The following is a 24,588-nucleotide window of genomic DNA, read 5'->3' on the forward strand; positions in this document are numbered from 1 at the left end:
CCTCGTCAAGAGATTTGGTAACAGTAGGGATTCTTCAGTGAAGTTCCTGTTGTCATTCAATAAAGTGTATTTATATATATATATATATACACACACTGCCTACGTCATCTCAAAGTGGACAAATACATTATTACCCCGTTTTTCTCGTTTTTCAAGCCAAGTTCTTTTAAGGGAATTATGTAACAGTGGTGGAAAAAGTACCCCGTTGTCATACTTGAGTAAAAGTAAAATTTTAACAGAAAATATTACTTGAGTAAAACTCTAAAATATTTGGTTTTAAATATACTTAAGTATCAAAAGTCAAAGTATAAATCTTTTCAAATTCCCTATATTAAGCAAACCAGACTGCACTATTTTCTTGTTATTTATTTTTATTTACTGATAGCCAGGGGCTCACTCCAACACTCAGACATCATTACAGATAGCCAGGGGCTCCAACACTCAGACATCATTACAGATAGCCAGGGGCTCCAACACTCAGACATTATTTACAGATAGCCAGGGGCTCCAACTCTCAGACATCATTACAGATAGCCAGGGGCTCCAACACTCAGACATCATTACAGATAGCCAGGGGCTCCAACTCTCAGACATCATTACAGATAGCCAGGGGCTCACTCCAACACTCAGACATCATTACAGATAGCCAGGGGCTCACTCCAACACTCAGACATCATTACAGATAGCCAGGGGCACACTCCAACACTCAGACATCATTACAGATAACCAGGGGCTCCAACTCTCAGACATCATTACAGATAGCCAGGGGCACACTCCAACACTCAGACATCATTACAGATAACCAGGGGCTCCAACTCTCAGACATCATTACAGATAGCCAGGGGCACACTCCAACACTCAGACATCATTACAGATAGCCAGGGGCTCACTCCGACACTCAGACATCATTACAGATAACCAGGGGCACACTCCAACACTCAGACATTATTGCAGATAGCCAGGGGCTCACTCCAACACTCAGACATTATTGCAGATAGCCAGGGGCTCACTCCAACACTCAGACATCATTACAGATAGCCAGGGGCACACTCCAACATCAGACATCATTACAGATAGCCAGGGGAACACTCCAACACTCAGACATAATTTACAGATAGCCAGGGGCTCACTCCAACACTCCAGACATAATTACAAATAGCCAGGGGAACACCCCAACACTCAGACATAATTACAGATAACCAGGGGCTCACTCCAACACTCAGACATCATTACAGATAGCCAGGGGCTCACTCCAACACTCAGACATCATTACAGATAGCCAGGGGCACACTCCAACACTCAGACATCATTACAGATAACCAGGGGCTCCAACTCTCAGACATCATTACAGATAGCCATGGGCTCACTCCAACACTCAGACATTATTGCAGATAGCCAGGGGCACACTCCCAACACTCAGACATCATTACAGATAGCCAGGGGCACACTCCAACACTCAGCCATCATCACAGATAGCCAGGGGCTCACTCCAACACTCAGACATCATCACAGATAGCCAGGGGCTCACTCCAACACTCAGACATCATTACAGATACCCAGTGGCTCCAACACTCAGACATCATTACAGATAGCCAGGGGCTCCAACACTCAGACATCATTACAGATAGCCAGGGGCTCCAACACTCAGACATTATTTACAGATAGCCAGGGGCTCCAACTCTCAGACATCATTACAGATAGCCAGGGGCTCCAACTCTCAGACATCATTACAGATAGCCAGGGGCACACTCCAACACTCAAACATCATTACAGATAGCCAGGGGCTCACTCCAACACTCAGACATCATTTACAGATAGCCAGGGGCACACTCCAACACTCAGACATCATTACAGATAGCCAGGGGCACACTCCAACACTCAGACATTATTTACAGATAGCCAGGGGCTCCAACTCTCAGACATCATTACAGATAGCCAGGGGCTCCAACTCTCAGACATCATTACAGATAGCCAGGGGCTCCAACTCTCAGACATCATTACAGATAGCCAGGGGCACACTCCAACACTCAGACATCATTACAGATAGCCAGGGGCACACTCCAACACTCAGACATCATTACAGATAGCCAGGGGCTCCAACTCTCAGACATCATTACAGATAACCAGGGGCTCACTCCAACACTCAGACATCATTACAGATAGCCAGGGGCTCACTCCAACACTCAGACATCATTACAGATAGCCAGGGGCACACTCCAACACTCAGACATCATTACAGATAACCAGGGGCTCCAACTCTCAGACATCATTACAGATAGCCATGGGCTCACTCCAACACTCAGACATTATTGCAGATAGCCAGGGGCACACTCCCAACACTCAGACATCATTACAGATAGCCAGGGGCACACTCCAACACTCAGACATCATTACAGATAGCCAGGGGCTCACTCCAACACTCAGACATCATTACAGATAGCCAGGGGCTCCAACTCTCAGACATCATTACAGATAGCCAGGGGCACACTCCAACACTCAGACATCATTACAGATAGCCAGGGGCACACTCCAACACTCAGACATCATTACAGATAGCCAGGGGCACACTCCAACACTCAGACATCATTACAGATAGCCAGGGGCTCACTCCAACACTCAGACATCATTACAGATAGCCAGGGGCTCACTCCAACACTCAGACATCATTACAGATAGCCAGGGGCGCACTCCAACACTCAGACATCATTACAGATAGCCAGGGGCACACTCCAACACTCAGACATCATTACAGATAGCCAGGGGCTCCAACTCTCAGACATCATTACAGATAGCCAGGGGCTCACTCCAACTCTCAGACATCATTACAGATAGCCAGGGGCTCCAACTCTCAGACATCATTACAGATAGCCAGGGGCTCCAACTCTCAGACATCATTACAGATAGCCAGGGGCACACTCCAACACTCAGACATCATTACAGATAGCCAGGGTCACACTCCAACACTCAGACATCATTACAGATAGCCAGGGGCTCCAACTCTCAGACATCATTACAGATAGCCAGGGGCGCACTCCAACACTCAGACATCATTACAGATAGCCAGGGGCACACTCCAACACTCAGACATCATCACATATAGCCAGGGGCTCACTCCAACTCTCAGACATCATTACAGATAGCCAGGGGCTCACTCCAACACTCAGACATTATTGCAGATAGCCAGGGGCTCCAACTCTCAGACATCATTACAGATAGCCATGGGCTCACTCCAACACTCAGACATTATTGCAGATAGCCAGGGGCACACTCCCAACACTCAGACATCATTACAGATAGCCAGGGGCACACTCCAACACTCAGCCATCATCACAGATAGCCAGGGGCTCACTCCAACACTCAGACATCATAACATATAGCCAGGGGCTCACTCCAACACTCAGACATTATTACAGATAGCCAGGGGCACACTCCAACACTCAGACATCATTACAGATAGCCAGGGGCTCACTCCAACACTCAGACATCATTACAGATAGCCAGGGGCTCCAACACTCAGACATCATTACAGATAGCCAGGGGCTCCAACTCTCAGGCATCATTACAGATAGTCAGGGGCTCCAACTCTCAGACATCATTACAGATAGCCAGGGGCTCCAACACTCAGACATCATTACAGATAGCCAGGGGCACACTCCAACACTCAGACATCATTACAGATAGCCAGGGGCTCCAACTGACATCATTACAGATAGCCAGGGGCACACTCCAACACTCAGACATCATTACAGATAGCCAGGGGCACACTCCAACACTCAGACATCATTACAGATAGCCAGGGGCACACTCCAACACTCAGACATCATTACAGATAGCCAGGGGCACACTCCAACACTCAGACATCATTACAGATAGCCAGGGGCACACTCCAACACTCAGACATCATTACAGATAGCCAGGGGCACACTCCAACACTCAGACATCTTTACAGATAGCCAGGGGCACACTCCAACACTCAGACATCATTACAGATAGCCAGGGCGACACTCAGACATTTTTACAAATGAATCATTTGTGTTTAGTGAGATCAGAGGCAGTAGGGACGACCAGAGATGTTCTGATAAAGTGCATGAATTTGACCATTTCCCTGTCTTGCTAAGCATTCAAAATGTAACGAGTACTTTAGGGTGTCAGGGAAAATATACTGAGTAAAAAGTACATTATTGTCTTTAGGAATATAGTGATGTCAAATATAAATAGTAAAGTATAGATACCCACAAAAAGTATTTTTACGTAAGTACTTTACACCACTGGCATGCAGCACACCCGTCTAGCCGAACTGAAGCATGCAGCACACCCGTCTAGCCGAACTGAAGCATGCAGCACACCCGTCTAGCCGAACTGAAGCATGCAGCACACCCGTCTAGCCGAACTGAAGCATGCAGCACACCCGTCTAGCCGAACTGAAGCATGCAGCACACCCGTCTAGCCGAACTGAAGCATGCAGCACACCCTGTCTAGCCGAACTGAAGCATGCAGCACACCCGTCTAGCCGAACTGAAGCATGCAGCACACCCTGTCTAGCCGAACTGAAGCACGCAGCACACCCTGTCTAGCCGAACTGAAGCATGCAGCACACCCTGTCTAGCCGAACTGAAGCATGCAGCACACCCTGTCTAGCCGAACTGAAGCATGCAGCACACCCGTCTAGCCGAACTGAAGCATGCAGCACACCCTGTCTAGCCGAACTGAAGCATGCAGCACACCCGTCTAGCCGAACTGAAGCATGCAGCACACCCGTCTAGCCGAACTGAAGCATGCAGCACACCCGTCTAGCCGAACTGAAGCATGCAGCACACCCGTCTAGCCGAACTGAAGCATGCAGCACACCCTGTCTAGCCGAACTGAAGCATGCAGCACACCCGTCTAGCCGAACTGAAGCATGCAGCACACCCGTCTAGCCGAACTGAAGCATGCAGCACACCCGTCTAGCCGAACTGAAGCATGCAGCACACCCGTCTAGCCGAACTGAAGCACGCAGCACACCCTGTCTAGCCGAACTGAAGCATGCAGCACACCCGTCTAGCCGAACTGAAGCACGCAGCACACCCTGTGAAGCTGCAGCAAAACTGAAGCATGCAGCACACCCGTCTAGCCGAACTGAAGCATGCAGCACACCCGTCTAGCCGAACTGAAGCATGCAGCACACCCGTCTAGCCGAACTGAAGCATGCAGCACACCCGTCTAGAGGAACTGAAGCACGCAGCACACCCGTCTAGCCGAACTGAAGCATGCAGCACACCCTGTCCACGAATAACTAGCCGAACTGAAGCACGCAGCACACCCTGTCTAGCCGAACTGAAGCATGCAGCACACCCTGTCTAGCCGAACTGAAGCACGCAGCACACCCGTCTAGCCGAACTGAAGCATGCAGCACACCCTGTGGAGCCGAACTGAAGCATGCAGCACACCCGTCTATCCGAACTGAAGCATGCAGCACACCCTGTCTAGCCGAACTGAAGCATGCAGCACACCCTGAAGCATGTCTAGCCGAACTGAAGCATGCAGCACACCCGTCTAGCCGAACTGAAGCATGCAGCAAGAATGCTGTCTAGCTAGAACTGAAGCATAAAAACACCCTGTCTAGCCGAACTGAAGCAACAGCACACCCTAACTAGCTGGAACTGAAGCATGCAGCACAACTGTCTAGCAGCTAGAACTGAAGCACGCAGCACACCCGTCACAAGCATCGCAGCACTAGCTGGCCGAACTGAAGCAACTAGCAGCACACCCGTCTAGCTGAACTGAAGTTAACTAGCAGCACACCCGTCTAGCCGAACTGAAGGTACATGCAGCAACTAGCTGGGTCCATAGTGAGCGGTTAACTAGCTGGGTCCATAGTGACCCGTTAACTAGCTGGGTACTGAAGCATGAGCAACTACCTGGGTCATAGTGAACTGAACTAGCATGCAGCACATAGTGAGCGGTTAACTGAAGCATGCAGCAACTAGCTGGGTCCATAGTGAGCGAACTGAAGCATGCAGCACACCCTGTCTAGCCGAACTGAAGCATGCAGCAACTGGCTGGGTACATAGTCTTAACTGAGCGGCTGAACTAGCTGGGTACATAGCAGCACACCCCTAGCTGGGTACATAGTGAGAATTAACTGAGCATGGGTACATAGTGAGAATTAACTAGCTGGAACATATAGAAGCATGCAGCAACTAGCTGGGTCTAGTGAGACTTAACTAGCTGGGTCCGTAGTGAGCAACTAGCTGGGTCCGAACTGGTTAACTAGCTGGGTCCATAGTGATCGGTTAACTAGCTGGGTCCAAGTGATTTAACTAGCTGGGTCAATAGTGATTTAACTGGCTGGGTCCATAGTGATCGGTTAACTAGCCCATAAAATGACGGTTAACTCACTGTTACATAGTGATTAACTAGCTGGGTACATAGTGAGCGGTTAACTAGCTGGGTCCATAGTGATCGGTTAACTAGCTGGGTCCATAGTGAGGTAACTAGCTGGGTCCATAGTGATCGGTTAACTGGCTGGGTCCATAGTGATCGGTTAACTAGCTGGGTACATAGTGAGCGGTTAACTAGCTGGGTACATAGTGAGCGGTTAACTAGCTGGGTACATAGTGAGCGGTTAACTAGCTGGGTACATAGTGAGCGGTTAACTAGCTGGGTACATAGTGAGAGGTTAACTAGCTGGGTACATAGTGAGCGGTTAACTAGCTGGGTCCGTAGTGAGCGGTTAACTAGCTGGGTATAGTGAGCGGTTAACTAGCTGGGTAATAGTGAGCATCTAACTAGCTGGGTACGTAGTGAGCGGTTAACTAGCTGGGTACATAGTGAGAATTAACTAGCTGGGTACATAGTGAGAAGTTAACTAGCTGGATCCATATAGTGAGCGGTTAACTGGCTGGGTACGTAGTGAGCGGTTAACTAGCTGGGTACGTAGTGAGCGGTTAACTAGCTGGGTACGTAGGGAATTAACTATGGGTACATAGTGAGAATTAACTAGCTGGGTACATAGTGAGAATTAACTAGCTGGATCCATATAGTGAGCGGTTAACTGGCTGGGTACGTAGTGAGCGGTTAACTAGCTGGGTACGTAGTGAGCGGTTAACTAGCTGGGTACATAGTGAGCGGTTAACTAGCTGGGTACATAGTGAGCGGTTAACTAGCTGGGTACATAGTGAGCGGTTAACTAGCTGGGTACATAGTGAGCGGTTAACTAGCTGGGTACTAGTGAGCGGTTAACTTAACTGGGTACGTAGTGAGCGGTTAACTAGCTGGGTACGTAGTGAGCGGTTAACTAGCTGGGTACGTAGTGAGCGGTTAACTAGCTGGGTACGTAGTGAGCGGTTAACTAGCTGGGTACGTAGTGAGCGGTTAACTAGCTGGGTCCATAGTGAGCGGTTAACTAGCTGGGTCCGTAGTGAGCGGTTAACTAGCTGGGTACGTAGTGAGCGGTTAACTAGCTGGGTACGTAGTGAGCGGTTAACTAGCTGGGTACGTAGTGAGCGGTTAACTAGCTGGGTACGTAGTGAGCGGTTAACTAGCTGGGTACGTAGTGAGCGGTTAACTAGCTGGGTACGTAGTGAGCGGTTAACTAGCTGGGTACGTAGTGAGCGGTTAACTAGCTGGGTACGTAGTGAGCGGTTAACTAGCTGGGTACGTAGTGAGCGGTTAACTAGCTGGGTACATAGTGAGAATTAACTAGCTGGGTATATAGTGAGCGGTTAACTAGCTGGGTACATAGTGAGAAGTTAACTAGCTGGGTACATAGTGAGCGGTTAACTAGCTGGGTACATAGTGAGCGGTTAACTAGCTGGGTACATAGTGAGCGGTTAACTAGCTGGGTACATAGTGAGAATTAACTAGCTGGGTACATAGTGAGAATTAACTAGCTGGATCCATATAGTGAGCGGTTAACTGGCTGGGTACGTAGTGAGCGGTTAACTAGCTGGGTACGTAGTGAGCGGTTAACTAGCTGGGTACGTAGTGAGCGGTTAACTAGCTGGGTACGTAGTGAGCGGTTAACTAGCTGGGTACGTAGTGAGCGGTTAACTAGCTGGGTACGTAGTGAGCGGTTAACTAGCTGGGTACGTAGTGAGCGGTTAACTAGCTGGGTACGTAGTGAGCGGTTAACTAGCTGGGTACGTAGTGAGCGGTTAACTAGCTGGGTACGTAGTGAGCGGTTAACTAGCTGGGTACGTAGTGAGCGGTTAACTAGCTGGGTACGTAGTGAGCGGTTAACTAGCTGGGTACGTAGTGAGCGGTTAACTAGCTGGGTACGTAGTGAGCGGTTAACTAGCTGGGTACGTAGTGAGCGGTTAACTAGCTGGGTGAGCGGTTAACTAGCTGGGTACGAGTGAGAATTAACTAGCTGGGTACGTAGTGAGCGGTTAACTAGCTGGGTACGTAGTGAGCGGCTGGGTCCGTAGTGAGCGGTTAACTAGCTGGGTACGTAGTGAGCGGTTAACTAGCTGGGTACGTAGTGAGCGGTTAACTAGCTGGGTACGTAGTGAGCGGTTAACTAGCTGGGTCCGTAGTGAGCGGTTAACTAGCTGGGTACATAGTGAGCGGTTAACTAGCTGGGTCCGTAGTGAGCGGTTAACTAGCTGGGTCCGTAGTGAGCGGTTAACTAGCTGGGTACGTAGTGAGCGGTTAACTAGCTGGGTACGTAGTGAGCGGTTAACTAGCTGGGTACGTAAGTGAGCGGTTAACTAGCTGGGTACGTAGTGAGCGGTTAACTAGCTGGGTCCGTAGTGAGCGGTTAACTAGCTGGGTCCGTAGTGAGCGGTTAACTAGCTGGGTCCGTAGTGAGCGGTTAACTAGCTGGGTACGTAAGTGAGCGGTTAACTAGCTGGGTACATAGTGAGCGGTTAACTAGCTGGGTACATAGTGAGCGGTTAACTAGCTGGGTACATAGTGAGCGGTTAACTAGCTGGGTACATAGTGAGCGGTTAACTAGCTGGGTACGTAGTGAGCGGTTAACTAGCTGGGTACGTAGTGAGCGGTTAACTAGCTGGGTACATAGTGAGCGGTTAACTAGCTGGGTACGTAGTGAGCGGTTAACTAGCTGGGTACGTAGTGAGCGGTTAACTAGCTGGGTACGTAGTGATCGGTTAACTAGCTGGGTACATAGTGAGCGGTTAACTAGCTGGGTACGTAGTGATCGGTTAACTAGCTGGGTACGTAGTGAGCGGTTAACTAGCTGGGTACGTAGTGAGCGGTACCCAAAATGATCATCGAATAAGGAATAAACTCTGGGTCCTCCAGTATGACCCTGTAAGTACCATTCAGAGTTTTTCCTGAACAGGAAGATCATAGCTGACAACATTAGTGCTGTTGACTGTAACTAAATTGCATTATGGTGTGATTTGATCTCTAAACAATGATTGATTTCTATACCGTTTGTCCTCCATGGCAGCGTCTCATGTGTTGACTGACCAGACTGACAGGCGATTGGCCGAGAGGAGAGAGCGACGGACAGACTGGGTGATGAATCACTGGGCTCAAAGGAATGGAACAGTCGGAGAACTACTGAACGTACTGGACAAGCTACAGCTGTTAAGAGCTAGAGATATCGTCTTGAACTGTGAGTTGGGGACAGACCTGGGGACAGACCTGGGGACAGACAGACACGTGTGCGTGCATAGACGGACGGGGGGACATGTGTGTGGACAAGGAGGACGGACGGGGGGGACATGTGTGTGGACGGAAGGATGGCGGGACTCGTGCGGGGACAGACAGACAGAGGGAGGCGTGGACGGACGCGTGAGTGGACGGGGGGACAAGGGGACGGACGGGGGACGGACGGACGGACGGACGCGTGTGCGCGGACGGACGGACGTGAGTGGACACGGAGTGGCGTGGGACGGACGGGGACGCGTGCGTGGACGGACGGGGGACGCGGGGGACGGACGGACGGAGGGGCGTGTGTGTGTGTGGACGGACGGACGGGGACGCGTGTGTGTGTGGACGGACGGGGACGCGTGCGCGGACGGACGGGGGGACGCGTGTGTGGACGGACGGAGGGGACGCGTGTGTGGACGGACGGAGGGGACGCGTGGTGGACGGACGGGGGGACGCGTGTGTGGACGGACGGAGGGGACGCGTGTGGACGGACGGAGGGGACGCGTGTGTGGACGGACGGAGGGGCGCGTGTGTGGACGGACGGACGGTGTGGACGGACGGAGGGGGCGCGTGTGTGGGACGGAGGGGGCGCGTGTGGACGGACGGAGGGGACGCGTGTGTGGACGGACGGGGGGACGCGTGTGTGGACGGACGGAGGGGACGCGTGTGTGGACGGACGGAGGGGACGCGTGTGTGGACGGACGGAGGGGACGCGTGTGTGGACGGACGGAGGGGACGCGTGTGTGTGGGACGGACGGAGGGGACGCGTGTGTGGGACGGACGGGGGACGCGTGTGTGGTGGACGGACGGGGGGACGCGTGTGTGTGGACGGACGGAGGGGACGCGTGTGGACGGACGGAGGGGACGCGTGTGTGGACGGACGGAGGGGGCGCGTGCGTGGACGGACGGGGGACGTGTGTGTGGACGGACGGAGGGGACGCGTGTGTGGACGGACGGAGGGGGCGGGTGGACGGACGGACGGACTGACGGACGGGATGCGTGCGTGGACGGACGGACGGACGGGGGGACACGTGCGTGGACGGACGGGCGGGGGGGACGCGTGCGTGGACGGACGGAGGGGGACGCGTGCGTGGACGGACGGAGGGGGGACGCGTGCGTGGACGGACGGAGGGGGGATGCGTGCGTGGACGGACGGAGGGGGGATGCGTGCGTGGACGGACGGAGGGGGGATGCGTGCGTGACGGACGGAGGGGGGATGCGTGTGGACGGACGGACGGAGGGGGATGCGTGCGTGGACGGACGGACGGAGGGGGATGTGTGCGTGGACGGACGGACGGGGATGCGTGCGTGGACGGACGGGCGGGGACGTGTGTGTGTGGACGGACCGGGGGATGCGTGTGGACGGACGGACGGAGGGGGATGCGTGCGTGGACGGACGGACGGAGGGGGATGCGTGCGTGGACGGACGGACGGACGGGGATGCGTGCGTGGACGGACGGACGGGGGGGATGCGTGCGTGGGACGGACGGGATGCGCGTGCGTCGTGGACGGACGGGGGAACGCGTGCGTGGACGGACGGGGGGACGCGTGCGTGGACGGACGGACGGGGGACACGTGCGGGTATCAGTAAAAAAGCCCAGGTCCAAGGTTTTAGTGAATCATTGTTCTCTATAATGGATGCTTCTGTAAGACAGCTGTGTAATGGCTGCTGTTGTCGTACTGTAGGGAAGCCCAGTGAACTACGGCCCTCTTCCACTCCACTTGCTGCTCCGTCGCAGGTTCAACTGGAGCCTCTTGTTCCTCCATCTCATCTCTTCAACCCACCTCCCAAAGTCCATCCTACCAACACTCTGACCACTAAGGCTTACTCTCCACCTGGTAAGGTCTCATTTAATCGCCGCTCACAGTGTGCTTTACAACAACTGATTATCAGAACACTTCACGCTGCTTGTAATAACACAGGCTTATAACGTCTTATCATATTTTGTTCACCGTAGAATTACATATAGGATCTCTGTTATTCATAGGATCTGTGTTTATCTCTGTTTTATAGGATCTTTGTGTTTATCTCTGTTTATAGGATCTCTGTTATTCATAGGATCTGTGTTTATCTCTGTTTTATAGGATCTTTGTGTTTCTCTGTTTATAGGATCTCTGTTATTCATAGGATCTGTGTTTATCTCTGTTTTATAGGATCTTTGTGTTTCTCTGTTTATAGGATCTCTGTTATTCATAGGATCTGTGTTTATCTCTGTTTTATAGGATCTTTGTGTTTCTCTGTTTTATAGGATCTCTGTTATTCATAGGATCTGTGTTTATCTCTGTTTTATAGGATCTTTGTGTTTCTCTGTTTATAGGATCTCTGTTTTTCATAGGATCTGTGTTTATCTCTGTTTTATAGGATCTCTGTTATTCATAGGATCTGTGTTTATCTCTGTTTTATAGGATCTTTGTGTTTCTCTGTTTTATAGGATCTCTGTTTTTCATAGGATCTGTGTTTATCTCTGTTTTATAGGATCTCTGTTATTCAGGATCTGTGTTTATCTCTGTTTTATAGGATCTTCATAGGATGTGTTTCTCTGTTTTATAGGATCTCTGTTATTCATAGGATCTGTGTTTATCTCTGTTTTATAGGATCTTTGTGTTTCTCTGTTTATAGGATCTCTGTTTTTCATAGGATCTGTGTTTATCTCTGTTTTATAGGATCTCTCTGTTATTCATAGGATCTGTGTTTATCTCTGTTTTATAGGATCTCTGTTATTCATAGGATCTGTGTTTATCTCTGTTTTATAGGATCTTTGTGTTTCTCTGTTTATAGGATCTCTGTTTTATAGGATCTTTGTGTTTCTCTGTTTTATAGGATCTCTGTTTTTCATAGGATCTGTGTTTATCTCTGTTTTATAGGATCTCTGTTATTCATAGGATCTGTGTTTATCTCTGTTTTATAGGATCTTTGTGTTTCTCTGTTTTTTAGGATCTCTGTTTTATAGGATCTTTGTGTTTCTCTGTTTTATAGGATCTCTGTTATATAGGATCTTTGTGTTTCTCTGTTTTATAGGATCTTTGTGTTTATCTCTGTTATATAGGATCTTTGTGTTTCTCTGTTTTTATAGGATCTTTGTGTTTATCTCTGTTTTATAGGATCTCTGTTATTCATAGGATCTGTGTTTATCTCTGTTTTATAGGATCTTTGTGTTTCTCTGTTTTTTAGGATCTCTGTTATATAGGATCTTTGTGTTTCTCTGTTTTTATAGGATCTCTGTTATATTGATTCCAATATGTTCACAACATTGCATGTGTAACGTCTTCTATTATATTTTTCAGTGCGATCATCGATCCATGTAAACCCAGTTTAAAGTGCTGTGCTATCAGATCAGGTGGCAGTCTGTTCTCCACCTTTACTCTGGCTGTTTCTCTCCCTCCAGGACTGAGGTCTCTGCCCAAACCTGGCCCTCCACCCTCAGGGCTGAAATCACAGGACCACAGAGGGGCGTTTGTAGACCAACAGGTGACAGAAGCCATTAAGTAGCAATCAATCAATCAATCAAATGTACACCGACTTTACCAAACATTAGGAACACCTTCCTAATATTGAGTTGCACCTCCTTTTGCCTCCACATTAGCCTTAATCCGTCGGGACATGGACTCTACAAGTTGCCGAAAGCGTTCCACAGGGATGCTGGCTAATGTTGACTCTAATGCTTCACACAGTTGTGTCAAGTCGGCTGGCTGTCCTTTTTGGGTGGTGGACCATTCTTGATACACACGGGGGAAACTGTTGAGTGTGACAAAAACCCAGCAGCGTTGCAGTTCTTGACACAAACCGTTGCGCCTGACACCTACTACCACACCCATGTCCAAAGGCAGTTTTGTCTTGCCCCATTCGCACTCTGAATAGGACACATACACAAGTCATGTCTCATGGCCTAAAAATCCTTCTTTAACCCGTCTCTCCCCTCACTAAGAGCAGGTGTTCTTAGTGTTTTGTATAATCAGTGTATTTTAATTTTAAAAACTTTTTTCAGTCTTGACAGATCAGATTGATTTTTTTGCCAATAATTGGGCTGCTTGTGTAAACGCAGCCTTTGAACGAGGAGCCGGTATGAGAGAGAACTATAGTCACTATTGTTAGACTCGTTTTTTTTTTTGATTCAGACGTAAAAAGCAGAATGAAATAGTTGACTCCCGGAAATGGTTCTAGAGCGAAACAATAAAACAGAACTGACACACGTATATATTTAGAACAGTTGTATTTCTCTGGAAGCCCGGCGGTCTCCACAATGACTTACAATGGTTACTAACACCGGTAGTAGTAGTAGTAGTAGTAGTAGTAGTAGTAGTAGTAGTAGTAGTAGTAGTTCACGGTTACTAACACCGGTAGTAGTAGTAGTAGTAGTAGTAGTAGTAGTAGTAGTTCACGGTTACTAACACCGGTAGTAGTAGTAGTAGTAGTAGTAGTTCACGGTTACTAACACCGGTAGTAGTAGTAGTTCACGGTTACTAACACCGGTAGTAGTAGTAGTAGTAGTAGTAGTTCACGGTTACTAACACCAGTAGTAGTAGTAGTTCACGGTTACTGACACCGGTAGTAGTAGTAGTAGTAGTAGTAGTTCACGGTTACTAACACCAGTAGTAGTAGTAGTTCATGGTTACTAACACCGGTAGTAGTAGTAGTAGTAGTAGTTCACGGTTACTAACACCGGTAGTAGTAGTAGTAGTTCACGGTTACTAACACCGGTAGTAGTAGTAGTAGTAGTAGTAGTTCACGGTTACTAACACCGGTAGTAGTAGTAGTAGTAGTAGTAGTAGTTCACGGTTACTAACACCGGTAGTAGTAGTAGTAGTAGTAGTAGTAGTAGTTCACGGTTACTAACACCAGTAGTAGTAGTAGTAGTAGTTCATGGTTACTAACACCGGTAGTAGTAGTAGTAGTAGTAGTTCACGGTTACTAACACCGGTAGTAGTAGTAGTAGTTCACGGTTACTAACACCGGTAGTAGTAGTAGTAGTAGTTCACGGTTACTAACACCAGTAGTAGTAGTAGTTCACGGTTACTAACACCGGTAGTAGTAGTAGTAGTAGTAGTTCACGGTTACTAACACCGGTAGTAGTAATAGTAGTTCACGGTTACTAACACCGGTAGTAGTAGTAGTAGTAGTAGTAGTTCACGGTTACTAACACCGGTGGTAGTAGTAGTAGTAGTAGTTCACGGTTACTAACACCGGTAGTAGTAGTAGTAGTTCACGGTTACTAACACCGGTAGTAGTAGTAGTAGTTCACGGTAACTAACACCGGTAGTAGTAGTAGTAGTTCACGGTTACTAACACCGGTAGTAGTAGTAGTAGTAGTTCACGGTTACTAACACCGGTAGTAGTAGTAGTAGTAGTAGTTCACGGTTACTAACACCGTAGTAGTAGTTCACGGTTACTAACACCGGTAGTAGTAGTAGTAGTAGTAGTTCACGGTTACTAACACCGGTAGTAGTAGTAGTAGTTCACGGTTACTAACACCGGTAGTAGTAGTAGTAGTAGTTCACGGTAACTAACACCGGTAGTAGTAGTAGTAGTAGTAGTAGTAGTTCACGGTTACTAACACCGGTAGTAGTAGTTCACGTAACACCGGTAGTAGTAGTAGTTCACGGTTACTAACACCGGTAGTAGTAGTAGTAGTAGTTCACGGTTACTAACACCGGTAGTAGTAGTAGTAGTAGTTCACGGTTACTAACACCGGTAGTAGTAGTAGTAGTAGTAGTAGTAGTTCACGGTTACTAACACCGGTAGTAGTAGTAGTAGTAGTAGTTCACGGTTACTAACACCGGTAGTAGTAGTAGTAGTAGTTCACGGTTACTAACACCGGTAGTAGTAGTAGTAGTAGTAGTAGTAGTAGTTCACGGTTACTAACACCGGTAGTAGTAGTAGTAGTTCACGGTTACTAACACCGGTAGTAGTAGTAGTAGTAGTAGTAGTAGTTCACGGTTACTAACACCGGTAGTAGTAGTAGTTCACGGTTACTAACACCGTAGTAGTAGTTCACGGTTACTAACACCGTAGTAGTAGTTCACGGTTACTAACACCGGTAGTAGTAGTTCAGTAGTAGTAGTAGTTCACGGTTACTAACACCGGTAGTAGTAGTAGTAGTAGTAGTAGTTCACGGTTACTAACACCGGTAGTAGTAGTAGTAGTAGTAGTAGTAGTTCACGGTTACTAACACCGGTAGTAGTAGTAGTAGTAGTTCACGGTTACTAACACCGGTAGTAGTAGTAGTTCACGGTTACTAACACCGGTAGTAGTAGTAGTAGTAGTAGTAGTTCACGGTTACTAACACCGGTAGTAGTAGTAGTAGTTCACGGTTACTAACACCGGTAGTAGTAGTAGTAGTAGTAGTAGTTCACGGTTACTAACACCGGTAGTAGTAGTAGTTCACGGTTACTAACACCGGTAGTAGTAGTAGTTTCACGGTTACTAACACCGGTAGTAGTAGTAGTAGTAGTAGTAGTTCACGGTTACTAACACCGGTAGTAGTAGTAGTAGTTCACGGTTACTAACACCGGTAGTAGTAGTAGTTCACGGTTACTAACACCGGTAGTAGTAGTAGTTCACGGTTACTAACACCGGTAGTAGTAGTAGTAGTTCACGGTTACTAACACCGTTAGTAGTAGTAGTTCACGGTTACTAACACCGGTAGTAGTAGTAGTAGTAGTTTACGGTTACTAACACCGGTAGTAGTAGTAGTTTAGTTACTAACACCGGTAGTAGTAGTAGTAGTAGTTCACGGTTACTAACACCGGTAGTAGTAGTAGTAGTAGTAGTAGTTCACGGTTACTAACACCGGTAGTAGTAGTAGTAGTAGTTCACGGTTACTAACACCGGTAGTAGTAGTAGTAGTAGTTCACGGTTACTAACACCGGTAGTAGTAGTAGTAGTTCACGGTTACTAACACCGGTAGTAGTAGTAGTAGTAGTAGTAGTTCACGGTTACTAACACCGGTAGTAGTAGTAGTAGTAGTAGTAGTTCACGGTTACTAACACCGGTAGTAGTAGTAGTAGTAGTAGTTCACGGTTACTAACACCGGTAGTAGTAGTAGTAGTAGTTCACGGTTACTAACACCGGTAGTAGTAGTAGTAGTAGTTCAGGGTTACTAACACCGGTAGTAGTAGTAGTAGTAGTTCACGGTTACTAACACCGGTAGTAGTAGTAGTAGTAGTTCACGGTTACTAACACCGGTAGTAGTAGTAGTAGTTCACGGTTACTAACACCGGTAGTAGTAGTAGTTCACGGTTACTAACACCGGTAGTAGTAGTAGTAGTTCACGGTTACTAACACCGGTAGTAGTAGTAGTAGTAGTTCACGGTTACTAACACCGGTAGTAGTAGTAGTAGTAGTAGTTCACGGTTACTAACACCGGTAGTAGTAGTAGTTCACGTTACTAACACCGTAGTAGTAGTAGTAGTTCACGGTTACTAACACCGGTAGTAGTAGTAGTAGTAGTAGTAGTAGTAGTAGTAGTTCACGGTTACTAACACCGGTAGTAGTAGTAGTAGTAGTTCACGGTTACTAACACCGGTAGTAGTAGTAGTAGTTTACGGTTACTAACACCGGTAGTAGTAGTAGTAGTAGTAGTAGTTCACGGTTACTAACACCGGTAGTAGTAGTAGTAGTTCACGTTACTAACACCGTAGTAGTAGTAGTAGTTTCACGGTTACTAACACCGGTAGTAGTAGTAGTAGTAGTTCACGGTTACTAACACCGGTAGTAGTAGTAGTAGTAGTTCACGGTTACTAACACCGGTAGTAGTAGTAGTAGTAGTTCACGGTTACTAACACCGGTAGTAGTAGTAGTAGTAGTAGTAGTTCACGGTTACTAACACCGGTAGTAGTAGTAGTAGTAGTAGTAGTTCACGGTTACTAACACCGGTAGTAGTAGTAGTAGTAGTTCACGGTTACTAACACCGGTAGTAGTAGTAGTAGTAGTTCACGGTTACTAACACCGGTAGTAGTAGTAGTAGTAGTTCACGGTTACTAACACCGGTAGTAGTAGTAGTTCACGGTTACTAACACCGGTAGTAGTAGTAGTAGTAGTTCACGGTTACTAACACCGGTAGTAGTAGTAGTAGTTCAACTAACACCGGTAGTAGTAGTAGTTCACGGTTACTAACACCGGTAGTAGTAGTAGTAGTTCACGGTTACTAACACCGGTAGTAGTAGTAGTAGTAGTTCACGGTTACTAACACCGGTAGTAGTAGTAGTAGTTCACGGTTACTAACACCGGTAGTAGTAGTAGTAGTAGTAGTAGTAGTAGTTCACGGTTACTAACACCGGTAGTAGTAGTAGTAGTTCACGGTTACTAACACCGGTAGTAGTAGTAGTAGTAGTAGTAGTTCACGGTTACTAACACCGGTAGTAGTAGTAGTAGTAGTTCACGGTAACTAACACCGGTAGTAGTAGTAGTAGTAGTAGTTCACGGTTACTAACACCGGTAGTAGTAGTAGTAGTAGTAGTTCACGGTTACTAACACCGGTAGTAGTAGTAGTAGTAGTTCACGGTTACTAACACCGGTAGTAGTAGTAGTAGTAGTTCACGGTTACTAACACCGGTAGTAGTAGTAGTAGTAGTAGTTCACGGTTACTAACACCGGTAGTAGTAGTAGTTCATGGTTACTGACACCGGTGTCTGTATCTTTCTCTTTAGTCTGTAGGTGTCTAGGTGTCTGTAGGTGTCTATCTTTCTCGTTAGTCTGTGGGTGTCTGTAGATGTCTGTGGGTGTCTAGATGTCTGTGGGTGTCTAGATGTCTGTGGGTGTCTAGATGTCTGTGGGTGTCTAGATGTCTGTGGGTGTCTGTAGATGTCTGTGGGTGTCTGTAGATGTCTGTGGGTGTCTGTAGGTGTCTGTGGGTGTCTGTGGGTGTCTGTAGGTGTCTGTAGGTGTCTGTATCTTTCTCTTTAGTCTGTAGGTGTCTAGGTGTCTGTAGGTGTCTATCTTTCTCGTTAGTCTGTAGGTGTCTGTAGGTGTCTATCTTTCTCGTTAGTCTGTGGGTGTCTGTAGATGTCTGTGGGTGTCTGTAGATGTCTGTGGGTGTCTGTAGTTGTCTGTGGGAGTCTGTAGATGTCTATATCTTTCTCTTTAGTCTGTAGGTGTCTAGGTGTCTGTAGGTGTCTATCTTTCTCGTTAGTCTGTGGGTGTCTGTGGGTGTCTGTAGGTGTCTGTGGGTGTCTGTAGGTGTCTATCTTTCTCGTTAGTCTGTGGGTGTCTGTAGATGTCTGTGGGTGTATGTGGGTGTCTGTAGATGTCTGTGGGTGTCTGTAGATGTCTGTAGATGTCTGTGGGTGTCTGTGGGTGTCTGTGGGTGTCTGTGGGTGTCTGTGGGTGTCTGTGGGTGTCTGTGGGTGTCTGTAGGTGTCTGTGGGTGTCTGTAGGTGTCTGTAGATGTCTGTGGGTGTCTGTGGGTGTCTGTGGGTGTCTGTAGGTGTCTGTAGGTGTCTGTATCTTTCATTAAGGGGTTGATACCAAAGCTGAAATGTGTAGGTGCCTGTAGGTGCCTGTAGGTGTCTGTAGGTGTCTGTGGGTGTCTGTAGGTGTTGATACCAAAGCTGAAAGTGTAGGTGTCTGTAGGTGTCTGTAGGTGTCTGTGGGTGTCTGTAGGTGTCTGTAGGTGTCTGTATCTTTCATTAAGGGGTTGATACCAAAGCTGAAAGTAGATGTCTATATCTTTCTCTTTAGTCTGTAGGTGTCTAGGTGTCTGTAGGTGTCTATCTTTCTCGTTAGTCTGTGGGTGTCTGTGGGTGTCTGTGGGTGTCTGTAGGTGTCTGTGGGTGTCTGTAGGTGTCTATCTTTCTGTTAGTCTGTGGGTGTCTGTGGGTGTATGTGGGTGTCTGTAGATGTCTGTATCTGTCTGTAGATGTCTGTGGGTGTCTGTGGTGTCTGTGGGTGTCTGTCTTGTCTGTAGGTGTCTGTAGGTGTCTGTGGGTGTCTGTGGGTGTCTGTAGGTGTCTGTGGGTGTCTGTGGGTGTCTGTAGGTGTCTGTGGGTGTCTGTGGGTGTCTGTAGGTGTATGTGGGTGTCTGTAGGTGTCTGTGGGTGTCTGTAGGTGTCTGTAGGTGTCTGTAGATGTCTGTAGATGTCTGTGGATGTATGTGGGTGTCTGTAGATGTCTGTAGGTGTCTGTATCTTTCATTAAGGGGTTGATACCAAAGCTGAAAGTGTAGGTGCCTGTAGGTGTCTGTGGGTGTCTGTGGGTGTCTGTAGGTGTCTGTAGGTGTCTGTATCTTTCATTAAGGGGTTGATACCAAAGCTGAAAGTGTAGGTGCCTGTAGGTGTCTGTGGGTGTCTGTGGGTGTCTGTAGGTGTCTGTAGGTGTCTGTATCTTTCATTAAGGGGTTGATACCAAAGCTGAAAGTGTAGGTGTCTGTAGGTGTCTGTAGGTGTCTGTATCTTTCATTAAGGGGTTGATACCAAAGCTGAAAGTGTAGGTGCCTGTAGGTGTCTGTGGGTGTCTGTAGGTGTCTGTGGGTGTCTGTAAGTGTCTGTAGGTGTCTGTAGGTGTCTGTATCTTTCATTAAGGAGTTGATACCAAAGCTGAAAGTGTAGGTGCCTGTAGGTGCCTGTAGGTGTCTGGGTGTCTGTAGGTGTCTGTAGGTGTCTGTATCTTTCATTAAGGGGTTGATACCAAAGCTGAAAGTGTAGGTGTCTGTAGGTGTCTGTATGTGTCTGTAGGTGTCTGTATCTTTCATTAAGGGGTTGATACCAAAGCTGAAAGTGTAGGTGTCTGTGGGTGTCTGTGGGTGTCTGTGGGTGTCTGTAGGTGTCTGTAGATGTCTGTAGGTGTCTGTAGGTGTCTGTAAGTGTCTGTAGGTGTCTGTAGGTGTCTGTAGGTGTCTGTATCTTTCATTAAGGGGTTGATACCAAAGCTGAAAGTGTAGGTGCCTGTAGGTGTCTGTGGGTGTCTGTAGGTGTCTGTATCTTTCATTAAGGGGTTGATACCAAAGCTGAAAGTGTATGAATAAAGTGTTGTTGTTCATCAGTGGTCCATCTCCAGAGGTCCCCTGCTGTCCAGTGCCATGTGTTGGCCGTTTGAGGAAGTCCAGAGAGGAACAGAGGACTTCTCCCATGCCAAGCAGATTGGAGAGGGGGGGTTTGGACATGTGTACCGGGCTACCATGAGGAGCACCGACTTCGCTGTCAAGAAACTGAAGGAGGTATGCGACTCTTGGACTGCTCGGGTCCTCTTCAGTAGTCATCATAGAGGAAGATGGTTGATATAAAATAGATAAATAAATAATATAAATAGATCTTGATGACTGTCAACCCTGGCAATATATCTCGGGGTGTAAATGTTTCCTATCAAATCCAATTGGTATTTGTTAACAGGATAAAACGTGTGTAAAACTGTTGAACGGAAACGCTTACTCACAAGGTGTTTCTCAACAATGGCGTGTTCAATATCGACTGTTAAGAGAGTAGAATACATCTCCAAATGATTTTAACCAACCCTTTATACTCGTTGGGAATTGGCCTATACGGATAAGGCTACATTTAAATGTTTCTTATAGAAATGTGAAAATGGATAAACCATAACCATCAATTGAAAGAGAACAGCTTGTACATTATGGGAAAAACATGTATTTGACCAGGGGTGAGGACACAACAGTCGTCTTGACACAAGACTGAATTGAATAATATAATAATATATGCCATTTAGCTGACGCTTTTATCCAAAGCGACTTACAGTCATGTGTGCATACATTCTACGTATGGGCGGTCCCGGGAATCGAACCCACTACCCTGGCGTTACAAGCGCCATGCTCTACCAACTGAGCCACATTGCACTGTTGATTTTGTACGTGCATTTTACACTTGTCGGACAGCCTGAGTCCTTCTTCATTCTACAAGTTGCTGCAGCTTGGACGGCGGTACATTCATGCCTGCGAACAGCCTGTTATACAGCTCTCATACCAACGAGGCTCCATTGGGTTGAGGCCTGGGGACTGTGCAGGCCACTCAAGTAAACTGAACTCGTTGTCATGGTTCCAGACGATGTGTTTGTCTCTGATAGGAACCCGGTGTGGACGTCTACAGCTGCTATAGCCCATCTGTGACCAGGACAGACGAGTTGTGCGTTCTGAGACGCCGTTCTGCACAACACTGTTGTACTGCGCCGTTATTTGTCTGTTTGCGGTCCGGTCCGCATGTTTATCTTGCACGATTCTTGCCATTCACCTTCGACCTCTCATCAATGAGCTGTTTTCGACCCACAGGACTTGCAGCTGATTGGATGTTTTTTGTTTGTCCCCTTGGCCGTTCTGGGTAAATCCTGACACTGTTGTGTGTGAAAATTGCCCGGGAGGGCGGACGTTTTTTTAAAAGATATTGGATCGGCCTCTCCCATTGAGCACGGTGCTCAAAGTCTCTTAGGTCTCTTCCCATCTATCTAACATTCAATCGAACAGGAACTGAGTGCCTCAATGCTTTATATTTCAAACCACTCCCATTGGCCACTCTCGTGCCTCACGGTCTGTAGGAGCCTAATAAACCTGGCGAGTTTACATTTACTGTACTTTTCCCATACATTTGTTGATGTGTATGGCCACACTCCTCTCCCATTGGTCACACTCCTCTCCCATTGGCCACACTCCTCTCCCATTGGCCACACTCCTCTCCCATTGGCTACACTCCTCTCCCATTGGCCACACTCCCCATCTCCCCCCATTGGCCACACTCCTCTCCCATTGGCCACACTCCTCTCCCATTGGCCACACTCCTCTCCCATTGGCCACACTCCTCTCCCATTGGCCACACTCCTCTCCCATTGGCCACACTCCTCTCCCATTGGCCACACTCCTCTCCCATTGGCCACACTCCTCTCCCATTGGCCACACTCCTCTCCCATTGGCCACACTCCTCTCCCATTGGCCACACTCCTCTCCCATTGGCCACACTCCTCTCCCATTGGCCACACTCCTCTCCCATTGGCCACACTCCTCTCCCATTGGCCACACTCCTCTCCCATTGGCCACACTCCTCTCCCATTGGCCATTGGCCACACTCCTCTCCCATTGGCCACACTCCTCTCCCATTGGCCACACTCCTCCCCATTGGACTCCCATTGGACACACTCCTCTCCCATTGGCCACACTCCTCTCCCATTGGCCACACTCCTCTCCCATTGGCCACACTCAATACACTTATGACTCAGAACAGTCCACTACACGGAACAAAAATATAAACGCAACATGAAATAATTTCAAAGATTTGAGTTAGTTAATTAATTTCAAAGTTAGTTCATTAACGGAAATCAGTCAATTTAAATATTAATTAGGCCCTAATCTATGGAAGTCACATGACTAGGAATACAGATAAAAAAATAGGGGTGTGGATCAGAAAACCAGGTAGTATCTGATGTGACCACCATTTGCCTCATGCTGCGTGACACATCTCCTTTGCATAGAGTTGATCAGGCTGTTGATTGTGGCCTGTGGAATGTTGTCGATCCAGAGCATCCCAAACAGGCTCAATGGGTGACATGTCTGGTGATTATGCAGGCCATGGAAGAACTGGGAAATTCTCAGCCTCCAGGAATTGGGTACAGATCCTTGTGGCCGTGCATTATCATGCTGAAACATGAGGTGATGGCGGCGGATGAATGGCACGACAACGGACCTTAGGATCTCGTCACGGTATCAATAAAATGCAATTGTGTTAGTTGTCCGTAGCTTATGCCTGCCCATACCATAACCCCACCGCCACCATGGGGAACTCTGTGCACGTTGACGTCAGAAAACCACTCGCCCACACTGCGCCATACATGTGGTCTGCGGTTGTGAGGCTGGTTGGACATCCTACCAAACTCTAAAACAACGTTGGAGGCGGCTTATGGTAGAGAAATTAACATTAAATTCCATGGCAACAGCTCTGGTGGACATTCCTGCAGTCAGCATGTCAATTGCACGCTCCCTCAACTCGAGACATCTGTGGCAATGTGTTGTGACAACTGCCCATTTTATTGTCCTTGGTCTCCCCAGCACAAGGTGAACCTGTGTAATGAGCATACTCTAATCAGCTTCCTGATATGCCACACCTGTCAGGTGGATGGGTAATCTTGGCAAAGGAGAAATGCTCACTAACAGGGATGTAAACTAATTTGTGCTCAAAATTGTCTTTTTGTGCATATGGAAAATTTGTAAATCAGGGCTCCACAGTGTGAGCATTTAACTCTCATTTGTGAATAAAAATGGTCAAGTATGATCACATTTATAGTAAAATAAATGCTACAGTAGCTGTTTACAAAATATTTCTGACGTTTTGTTTCATAGCTGGTCAAATTGATTGTACTAAGAACTGAATCCTATACGGTGCCTTCGGAAAGTGTTCAGACCCCTTGACTTTTTCCACATTTTGTTACAGCCTTATTCTAAAATGGATTCAGTAGCCCCCCCCCCTCCTCAATCGACACACAATACCCCATAATGACATCACAATACCCCATAATGACATCACAATACCCCATAATGACAAGCAAAAACGGGTTTTTATATTTTTGCATATTCAAATAAATCATATTTACATAAGTATTCAAACACTTTACTCAGTACTTTGTTGAAGCATCTTTGGGAGCGATTACAGCCTCGAGTCTTCTTGGGTATGACGCTACAAGCTTGGCACACCTGTATTTGGGGAGTTTCTCCCATTCTTCTCTGCAGATCCTCTCAAGCTCTGTCAGGTTGGATGGGGAGCGTTGCTGCACAGCTATTTTCAGGTCTCCAGAGATGTTCGATCGGATTCAAGTCCGGGTTCTGGCTGGGCCACTCAAGGACGTTCCAGACACTTGTCCCAAAGCCACTCCTGCGTTGTCTTGGCTGTGTGCTTAAGGTCGTTGTCCTGTTGAAAGGTGAACCTTTGTCCCAGTCTTGAGATCGAGTGCTCTGGAGCAGGTTTTCATCAAGGAACTTTGTACTTTTCTCCGTTCATCTTTCCATCGATCCTGACTAGTCTCCCAGGCCCTGCCACTGAAAAACACCCCCAAAGCATGAT

The 24,588-nt window shown here is 47.7% G+C and overlaps 1 protein-coding gene across 1 annotated transcript in view; it reads left to right on the forward strand.

Moving 5' to 3' along the window:
* The window catches only part of irak1 (interleukin-1 receptor-associated kinase 1), a 54,103-nt gene that overhangs the window by 593 nt on the left and 28,922 nt on the right, over positions 1-24,588 (forward strand). The window contains exons 2-5 of the mRNA XM_052481297.1: positions 9,401-9,568; positions 11,293-11,445; positions 12,993-13,075; positions 20,583-20,756. Of these exons, the coding sequence (XP_052337257.1) occupies positions 9,401-9,568; positions 11,293-11,445; positions 12,993-13,075; positions 20,583-20,756 (578 nt within the window). The remainder of the gene's footprint in view (positions 1-9,400; positions 9,569-11,292; positions 11,446-12,992; positions 13,076-20,582; positions 20,757-24,588) is intronic.

The sequence above is a fragment of the Oncorhynchus keta genome, chromosome 27 (genome assembly GCF_023373465.1).
Source record: "Oncorhynchus keta strain PuntledgeMale-10-30-2019 chromosome 27, Oket_V2, whole genome shotgun sequence".
NCBI classification, from domain to species: domain Eukaryota; kingdom Metazoa; phylum Chordata; class Actinopteri; order Salmoniformes; family Salmonidae; genus Oncorhynchus; species Oncorhynchus keta.